An 11129-nucleotide genomic window follows, 5' to 3' on the forward strand; every position below is an offset into this window, starting at 1 on the left:
GTGACACAAATATGCTTCTTTTACGTTTGAGCTTCTTTTCATTGTCAGGTTTGCTTCAAATATTTCCATCGACAGGTTTTGGTTTGGTTAAGGTGTGTGTTCATCAGATTTTGTGTGTGTATGTGCGTATTCATCTAATTTTGCATGTGTGTTCATCAGATTTCATGTGTGTGTATATTCATATGATTTTGTGTGTGTGTTCATCAATTTCATGTGTATGTGTGTTCATCTGATTTCGTATGTGTGTTCACCAGATTTTATGTGTGTGTTAATCTGATTTTGCATGTGTATGTGAGTACATCTGATCTGAATTTGTGTGTGTGTGTGCGTGTGTTCATAAGAGATATTTCTAGGATGATTTTTTGGCAGAGATAAAGTAGCAGAAAAAGTTTAGGTGGAGATGGAGGTGACAGACAGTGGTGGCAACAGACTGTGGTAGTGGCGAACGGTGGTCGAATGGTGGTGGTGGTAGAAGATGTTTTTGAGTGTTCTTCAATCTATGAATATGCTTTTGGGTGTTTATCAAACACAAATACAAAGAAATAGTCTGTGTGTGTGTGTGTGTGTGTATATATATATATATATATATATATATATATATATATATATTGTAACGTCCGTGTTTCTAGGCTAAGCATTAATGTGATAATGTAATAGTTAGGGTCAACAATTATAACCTATTTGACGTAATAAAGAAGAATTATATGAATATTATGTGTTTCATGATTATTATAATATAATAAAATAGGAAAAAATTAGTTGAATTGTCCGTAAATCGTAAAAATAAGTGAGTTAATGTGTGTGTGTGTGTGTATATATATATAGAAAGTACACGTCTTCCCAATCCCGAAAATATAAATTTCGTAGAAATCCAACTCCGTATGAATTAGATATGAATTTAATAAAATATAAAAGTCAGTCGCGCACAAGGAATGTGTGACGTAAAAAGCTACTAAAAGAACGGTTGACTTTTAGCTAATGCGACCAAAAATAAAATTGTAGTATTCCTTAAAATAGGAATTTTGAGAAAAAAGAATGCCAAAAACGGAGTCCATACGAGAGAGTTATGATTTTAGCAAAATCATTTAACTTTATAAAAATAGGGACAAAAATATAAATATAAAACTAGTCGACAGAGTCTAAACGAAAGTTGTAGATATCGTCGATAACTACGCATGGATATAAAGAACGTCAAAAACGGAGTTCGTATGAATGAGTTATAATTTTTAATAGCACATTTACGTACTAAAATAAAATATAAACCATATATATATATATATATATATATATATATATATATATATATATATATATATAACATTAGAAAGGTATTGACGATGCGGTCGTTATAAGACTTGAGTACTTTCGACATTAGTTTAGTATAAATATCATTAAATCTATTTAAAATAGTATTATAAATGGGTGTTTAGTCATTTAAGTAAATATAGATGGTAGTTTTTGAAAATTTAATTACTATAAATAAGAGCATCTAGCCTCTCATATTTCTTTGACCATTCTCTTGATTCAAGAGTATTTCTCTTCTTATTCCACGAGCATTTCGGTCCTTCGTGATTCGACTTCTTTTTCTGTAGTTTTTAGTATAGTAAGGTGAGCGCTGAAGCGCTGTAAGAAGCTTTCTTAGAAAGATTCAGCGACGAAGTTCTGCCCCTGCAGATCCCGGCTCCTAGCTAAGTAAAGTTATGCTACCCTACTTTAAATATAGCTTATAATATCATTATTATGAACCTATAAATAAAATTTATCAGTGATTCAAAGTCGTTATACTAATTGATCTACTTATGAAGATGATATCTAGGCTGTGATTTAGTGAGATGTTTAAAGTGGGATATTCAAACAGTATACTTCGTATACCAAACGGACGTTACCTCCGATATGATCCTACCTGGTTTTTCCTTACTTGATAGATCATGAAGTAGACTCTGAGTTAATGACGAATCTAGACCAATAAATATTAGACTAAAATCTAGTGGTAATAATATTAGGTTTCGTCGAACGAAATCATATTGTTAAGAAGCGAAGCGCTGCTCGAATTTCGAATCGTCACTTTAACAAGGGAGTGCATAGTTACTTTCATCTTACACATATATATGAAGTGTTTTATATAAATTACGTGTTATGTGTGCATATTATCTGTTTACTTGATATCTATGTTGGATGAACATTTTTATACGGTTTTAAATGATTTAAACTGTATATGTATTTTATATCTACAAAAATGTTGGGATAAAACATGGGTAGATGAAATAGACGATGTGCGATAAAATGATGAGAGGCCTCGATATTTACGATGATCCAGTCATCTAGCGGAGTATAGATGACGACCACGGACTATTCTATACAGTCCAGTGGAACGCTAGTAGGCTTGCAACCTGTAGGTGTTTGTGAACGATGTGTTCACCGTTGTACTCCATCCCCCTCATGGTTGCCTTATAGACATTTATCGCCGAGGAACCCCCTTAGTAGTACTGTCCATCCCGATGATGATCCTTAGGCTAGGTCCCTTATGATAGGTGTTTTAGGGACGTAAAATGAGGATAACATAAACGAGTAATTTGGTTGATTGATGTGATAAAACTAATAAACTATTTATCGTGGGTTGAAAAGCCTATGTGCTCACCAAGCTCCCAAGTCTGACCCACTCAGTTTCTTGTATTACAGGTAGTGACACAAGAACATAGTTGGATGACTTGATGAAGGATTGTGGATTATAGGTCAGTAGATATAAATAAATATTGTAAAGCTTATAATGTTCTGTTTATGCTTTTGATTTGTATAAAACATGACATCCTGAGGTTTTAATATAATGAAATACATTTATTTGGAAATGCTTTGATAAATCTTTATCATATTTTCTTTTGAGAACAATTACGCAACACTTTTCTTTAAAATGTTACTCTGATTTTCAAACAAAGCATAAAAAATCGGTATTTTCTGGCCGTAAAAATGGGGATGTCACACACACACACACACACATATATATATATATACATAGAGAGAGAGATGAGTATTTTTTTTTGTCTTTTTCTTTTTTGATTGTTGTAATTAAAAAATTGAAAAATGGAAAATACTAAGGGCAAATATGTCTTTTTAAAAAGTTTTGAAAATTTTGGACCAAATTCGCAACAAAATCAAACTTTTGGACCACTGACGCAAGTCCAAACCCTTTTGAACCAAATTTGTGAGTTATGACATAATATAGGGGCCATCCTTGCAATTTTGTCAAAAATATATACGAAAGTTGTCTTTTTAAGCTACAATGTTCATGTGCATTTTTTTAAGTTTGGGGTTTAGATTTTACCACCATAATTAGGTATGTTGGCAGGTTTGATCCCAATAAACAAATTACAAAAACTCTCTATGTAATTTACACAAAAAAAGTCTTTACACATATTTTTTTTATAGAAATGATCTATGTGTTTAAGTGTGTTTAAATCGTATAATTATTGGTCCAAATGTTTAAAACAATTAAAAAATGGTCTTTGCCTAATAGAAATTTTATGGATTACGTATCTCACAAAGCAGACATAAGTAGACTCGCAGTCTACTTCCTCTCGGAAGCAAGAAGGGACAATTTATAGCAGGGTCGGCCTCCATATCTTGGAGATCATGTGCGATTTAACAAAAAGAAGTCCTGAAATTTGAAAGATCTCAAATTTTAAGCAAAAAAAAATTATAAATTTTAATTTTCTATTGCAAATACATAAAATAAAATTTTCATTCAAAATAATACATAAAAAAGAAATTGGACTCTACTTGAAAACAACCATCTTCCTATATTCATTGAAATAAATATTCAATAACATCTTCATAAGTAACTGTATCCAACATTTTACGTTCAATCGTCATTAAAGTCAATCCATTAAGTTGTTCTTGAGTTACTGTAGATCTTAAATAGGACTTCAAAATCTTCAATTTTGAAAAACTTCGTTCTACGTATGCAACGGTAACATGAATCATCAACATAATTCTATATGTAAAAGATATAACAAGAAAACAATCAACACGTTTTAAAAACTTTATAATATCAATTGTTGTCATTTTTCCGTTAGGAAAGAGATGCAGAAGTAATTTTAACTCAACATATAACCCATTTCCATCAATATCTGATTATTCATCTTTTTTTAGTGAAGTTTCAAGAGACTTACTGTAACGTTCCAAAAATCACGACTAAAATTTTCAATTAAATAAATATAGTTTCCAGGAAAAAGCCAAGTCAAGAGAACCATAAGTAGTAAAATACAATCATCCCAAAAATCAGAGTATCACAAAATACAGAATCATGAAAGCTGTTGGGGAGAGTGTACAACAAAACATTTGCCTTTCCATGATCATCTGAAGTATCTGGTACATATTTAATCCACAACTATAATGACAAAGCTTAGTGAGTTCTCTAAAATATCACATACAACACATTATAATAAACAATTAAGGGTTATCAACAACCCTAGGACTATCAACGGTCCTATGAGCTCACACCAGCCCATATGGGGACTATCAGCAGTCCTAGAGTTATCAACAACTCAATGAACATAACAACAATAAACAAATAAGACTTAGCTAGTCTAGCATGCACCCTACTATGTCATAGGTAATATAGTGAGAAGACTCACCTTGTAAACAGTGGGTTAACACAACAATTCTCTGATAGAGGAGATCGGTACTACAAGACAACTAAACACAATATATAAGTACCCTCTCAGTCTACACCGTAAAACTCTTAAGTTGACCAAAGTCAATAATGGTCAAAAAGTCAACGGTCAAGGTTAACCCCAGTTGACCGCCACGTCGTGGACACCCATTGGCCACGCCATGGCAACGTTAGGACAAAACAGTCGTGAGGATGTTCGTCGCCACGTCGTGATGGTTGATCCATCACGTCGTGGGAACTACTCTGGACAGCTAAATGCTTTAAGCTCTTAATCATTCAAGCTATTCACTCAAACTTTCCAAAAGACTTTCTCTATCCCAAAGCATCATAAAAATCATTGGTTTTTAGACATGCATGTCTTGAGCACAAGCTAGGTCATAATGAGGAAAAATAGGATCAAATCTCATGCATGGAACTCATAACTCAATAACTCTCTAGATATGGGATAATGGATAAGAGGCCACAAAAGAACCTCAAGGACTTATAAAGTTGCTAACTTTATGAGATCTCATCACTCAAATCACCTCAAACATGAACGAAAATGGACAAAAACCTAGATCTAGCATGCTTGAACAAAAAAGGCGGGAACTTGAGGACTTACAAGAGTCCTAAAATAGAACAAGATGATGATGAGGAGGTTTGCTAGCTGAAACAATGCACCAAGAACATCTTCTTCTTCTTCAAGGGCTAAAATCACCACAAAGAGCTCACAACGTCAAAATAGAGGCTATGGTTTCTTAGAGGGTGAAAGGGAGGTGATGGAGGCTAAGGGTGTGCAAACTCTGACCCTCACTTCACTTAAATAGAGTCACAAACCCCAGAATTAGGATTAGCACTCAGGCTGCCACCACGTCGTGACCATAAGTTTGTCACGACGTGGCACACAAGAATGATACGCGTTTTATTCGGTGATGGCCATGTCGTGGTGTATCCTTCACCATGTCGTGGCCATCACAAAACCTATATTTTGCTTCTTTAATTGCCCAAAAACATAAATGAAACTCTTACTTGGAATAGGTGTTACACTCACAACAAAATTGTAAGGTTCTATCATCTAACGAAAGTAATTTTTATGAATTAAACAAAAAACCAAATATTTTATCATGTTGTTGATATTGTTGAAACCTTGTAGTTAAAAAAGTAATTGTTTGATCAACAATATAAATAAAATATTTAACCCTAAATTTCTCTTGTGCGGATTGTGACACGCTACAAGAAGTTTCGTTTGAAATTTCATCAAAATGCTTTTTTATTTTAGGTTCACATTTTTTATAAAATATTTGATCAATGCATATTTTCAAAGCAATATCTTTTTGTAGTTTGTAAAACATTTAAAATACCAATTTCTCTATATTAAAAAAAAACAAAATCAACCTCTTTATTTTTTCCATAGCAACATATATATATATATATATATATATATATATATATATATACTAGCCTAGTATATATATATATATATATATATATATATATATATATATACTAGCCATCTACCCGCGCAATGCGACGAGCGACAATAACTTTGTTTCAGCAATTAGATTCATTTCGGTGAATAGTTTTTAAACGAAAGTTAAAAACTTCAACAAATAGATTTCTTGCGACGATTTGTTTCATTGCGGAAACATGTAAAAATCCATAAATAACACAATGAAGTAGACGATGATTGTGCATTGTTGGGTTAAAAATAAAATTTTATTATTATCTTTCGTCAAAAATAAAGGTACGATTTTTAGTTTCAAAGTATTTTGTATGTTGTTTTCTTTTAACATATAAGTTGCATTATTATTTTGTGTTAAAAATAAAATTATATTATTGTTTTGGGTAAAATATTAAAAATCAAAATATGTCCATATTTTCGAGTTTTTTTTAAAAAAAAAAGAATAGGGAAAATTACACATCTAGTACTTTTACAAGATTTTTTTATATTATCCACATTTTCTATTGTTTTTTGTGGTATACATATTAAGTTATAATATGAAGTCTTTGTATTTAATAATTTATTAGGTATTAATCAATATAGTATTATTAAAATAGTAGGCTTCCGGTCAATTTAAAATAGACATGTTTGATTTTTATTATAAAGAATTATTAATCATTCAGTTTGTTTTTATTTAAGACTTACTTTGTTGTTTTTTCAAATATAAAAATAATAATAATAATCAATGTAAAATGCATAGTTTTATTTTCTTTATATTGAAATTATTTTTGATAATTCTTATTTTTAGATTTGATATAAATGACGTGTACATATGTATAATAATTCTTATTACCACTTTATTTAAAAAATAAAAGTTTTAAATTTCAAAAAAAAAAAAATGAATAACTTTGTCGGTCATTTTCACTTTATATTAATAATCTATATTAATAACTAACTTGTATTTTTATGTATTTTGTATAATAAAGATAAATATTATAATCAATATTATTTGACATATTTTAATTTATTATCCACGTATTAACCTCAATAATAAAAGCGGAAATGTAACCTTCAATTTTAAAATTTGAATCGCCGTCTAGGATTTTCAATTTTCCACAATATATGGGACACGTTTTTTATTTGGTATAATAGATAAAGATTTATTAACTTTATTTTAGCATAATATATTTTTAATTTGAATCATTACCTATCATTTCCACCTAAATAGGGTTAAGTTATAATTTTAATATTATTTTATTGGTTGTTACTTATACTATTGGCTAAATCGTTTGGACGTCTTATAAAAATAATATTATTATATTGATGTTATTTTTAGAAATAGTGAGATTTCCTTTATAATGTATTATAGAATTATAGATATATAAAATGATCCTTTTGATCAAATTTTACTGATATTTGAGTGGTAAACAGTTGAAATATTTCAAAAGAAAATCAAGATGGCCTTATATAAAAGAGTGTTTCGTATGAATAATCATACATACTTATAAAGCTAACATTTTTTCTTGAATCTCATGCATTTGAAACCCCCATTCTTTTTTCCTTTCACCACATTCATTTGAAACTCTCATGACTTTTCAATTTCTTTATAATAATAATTATAATTTGGTAATTAGGTTAAATAAATATAAATTTTATTTAACTTAAACAACCCAAAGATTATTTTATAAATAGTTAAAAGTGATAAATTGTAGTGTCTTTCTAATAATGATTTTAAGTTGGTTAATAAGGTTAAATAAATATCAAACCTAAAGTGTAATCGTAAATAGACTAAATTTTAATTTTAAAATAATATCTTTACTTCTATTTATAAAGTTATGTATTTAAATTTTAACATATTATACTTAATTTATTAGATTTAAAATGTTGTTGCATGTAAACCATTATCAGTTTAAAGTTATAATTTTTGAACAGTTTGGACAAAATACTTAAATTGTTAAATTAAATATAGCATTACAGTGTCAACTTAAATATAAATTTCAGTTCCACTAAAAAAACCAAATAATATTTTGTAAATAGTTAAAAGTGATAAATTATAGTGATAAATGCAAAAAACTAAATTGTAATATCAGTTTAATTAAAATATTTCCTAAATATATTTATATAATGTTTGATGTTTTAAATAATTATAATGATAGAAATTAAAACATTAAGCAAATATATAAATAATATTAAACCATATATTATATTTAATTTTATTGATATGTAACTAGCGAGTAGAAGTCATTCAAACGATTGTGATTATGACGTTATAATAGATTTATATATTATCATATAATTCAAAATAGTCAATATATTATATCAAATTAATATACGAATTATTATATCAAATTTAACAACAACGTTAGTGTTATATTTTAAAAAAATATATATTTGTAAAGACTTCAACTATATAGGTATTTCTGCGCATTACAATGTCAACTCAAATATAAATTTCAGTTCCATTTAAAAAAAACTATAGAATATTTTGTAAATAGTTAAAAGTGATAAATTGTAGTGATAAAGGCAAAAACTAAATTGTAATTTCAATTTAACTAAAATATTTCTTAAATATATTTTTATAATCGTTAAAAGTTTCCAAACAAGTAGCTTAAAATAACTTACAATAACAATAGTTAAAAACAACTCTATATAAATGATTATACTGTTAGCTTTAAAATAAAAAAAACAATGTTTGATATTTTAAATAATTATAATGATAGAAATTAAAACATTAAACAAAAATAAATTTTAAAAAATTAATTAACAATAAAAAAAACAACTATAAATAACATTAAATCATATATTATATTTAATTTTGTTCATGTGTAATTCGCGGGTAGAAGTCATTCAAACGATTGCGATTATGAAGTTATAATAAATGTATATATTATCATATAATTCAAAATAATCAATATATTATATCAATTTAGTATATACAAATTATTATATCAAATTTAACAACAACGTTATTATTATATTCAAAAAAATCATATATTTGTAAAGAGTTCAACTATATAGGTGTAGCGCGGGCATTCGCCTAGTATATGTGATAGTGATACAGTGATAGAATTTAAATTTATGTATTTAGTCCTTAAACAACGTCTACATTTTAAGTAAGTCCTTTTTAAAGTAAGTGCGATAATGTTTCTTTGTCAAATATTACTCTTTAATCATTAACGATTATTGAAAGTAATATATATATATATATATATATATATATATATATATATATATATATATATATATATATATATATATATATATATATATATATATATAATTCAAAATTTGCTATTATCAAAAGATGTACATTTTCAAGACTTTGATTGTTAACCATACTAAAGTTTTTTTTTTTTTTTTTTTTAATCTGGATCAAGTGTATATAACAGGAATCAAATTCATCATTTTGTTAGAAAACATATTTAATTATGTAAGGGACCGAAATCTTCATCTACACCAATAAATTGATTAAACCAATAATGAATAACCATATAAGATTTTAAATATGTAAAAATAAAAGTAAAAAAGATATACTATTACTGCTCCTAAATTTTACCCTCTCCGTACATTCTTCACTTTTTTGCTTCTTCTTTTGCTGGGTTTGGTTCCTCTTTTGGCGGTGCTGCTGCTGCTGCCGGCGGCGGTGGTGCAGTTGAAATGCCGGCATCAATACAGCTTCTGCATCTACTCTCAATACATCCTTCAACTTCATGATCTCCTCCATTCCCATCATAATGCCTTCCTCCACATAGCCGTGCTATGAACCCTGCAATCACGGCGACGATGGTTATCACTGCCAGCACCACCACCAGCGTCTCGATTGACCGGTTTGCTGAATGGCTCTGCCCCACAGCCACCGGTGGTGGCTCCACCAGAGGCGGTAGCTGATCATCATCCCCACTATCCATCCTCATCAGTCTAAACGTTACCATCACCATGACCAAGCAAAATGCTCGTGTGTGTGAGAGAGAGAGAGAGAGAGAGAGAGAGAGAGAGAGAGAGCTAACGACAATGTTCTAACTTTAAGGTTAGTGGGTGGGTGGGTGATAAAAGGTGTTGACTGCCTTACTATTGAATTACAATCTGAACCCTTTACTATCATTAAAAATATCTTTTTTTTTTTTAACTTAACCATAATAATTTTAACAGCGAAATCATCAAGACATCAGGTTGAGATGGAGCTTGTCTGGCTTTGCAAACATTATCGCTTTTCCTTAGTATAGGGTTGTGGCATCAAGCCTCTATACTTCCTTGTCATTTTCATTTCTTTCCATTATGGTTGATTTAATCAATAAATACAAAATATGATTTTAATCAAGATAAATGAGAGACTTTCGTTTAGATTCCATATACTTGCTATTATGGTTGATTTAATGTAAGTGCAATGGATTAATACTTCGTTGATTACCGATTGCTAATATGATTAGATTAATGTTCACTAACCTAATCATTTAGCTAATAAGTTCATTCATATGATGATCAAGTAGATAAACTAACAAATTTACTAGTGTGCGGTTTGATTTATGTTAGACTTATAATGGATTGATCTATTTGGTTGATTAAATCAATTAAATATATGATTGGTTTTCATATATTAGCTCTTACATTTACTTATCCACTTTTCTATTTAACTCCGAGGTTTTTGTCAAAACACTAGTTCTACAATTTTGCAAATCACAATATCATAAAATTCAAGTTAATCAAGAATCATATGTCATGCAAACTTAATTAAACTCAACAATAAATAGAAAAATAGTTATCATAAACATTAAGCGGTTCTTTAATAAGTTAACATAACAAATAACCAATTTAACATAATCCAATCTCTAAATCAACTCATAAATAAGCAAGTAATCTAGTCTAAACGAAATATTTAGCCCATAACTCCAGCAAAAAAAACATGTAAAAACAAAATTCAACTTGTAATCTATGATAAAAAAAATAATAATAAGAAGTATAAGTAAATATAAGAAGTATTGCCTCCAATCTCTCAAAAATCGAGCTTCTAATCGATATCTGCACTTCCAAGCTTCCAAATAA

General features: G+C 28.9%; 1 protein-coding gene across 1 annotated transcript; it reads right to left on the bottom strand.

Moving 5' to 3' along the window:
* Positions 1 to 9553: 9553 nt before the first annotated feature.
* LOC145074115 (uncharacterized) lies at positions 9554 to 10121 on the bottom strand. Its single transcript, XM_079020536.1, has one exon. It carries the CDS (start codon positions 10025 to 10027, stop codon positions 9662 to 9664), a length of 366 nt encoding a protein of 121 aa, XP_078876662.1. The 5' UTR covers positions 10028 to 10121; the 3' UTR covers positions 9554 to 9661.
* Positions 10122 to 11129: the final 1008 nt, after the last annotated feature.

The sequence above is a fragment of the Lactuca serriola genome, chromosome 9, assembly GCF_051521515.1.
Source record: "Lactuca serriola cultivar US96UC23 chromosome 9, Lser_US96UC23_V15, whole genome shotgun sequence".
In the NCBI taxonomy this organism is placed as follows: Eukaryota; Viridiplantae; Streptophyta; class Magnoliopsida; order Asterales; family Asteraceae; genus Lactuca; species Lactuca serriola.

Bases quoted from the DNA above. Each gene is read 5' to 3' on its own strand.
- LOC145074115 (XM_079020536.1), bottom strand. From the start codon at position 10,027: ATGGTGATGGTAACGTTTAGACTGATGAGGATGGATAGTGGGGATGAT.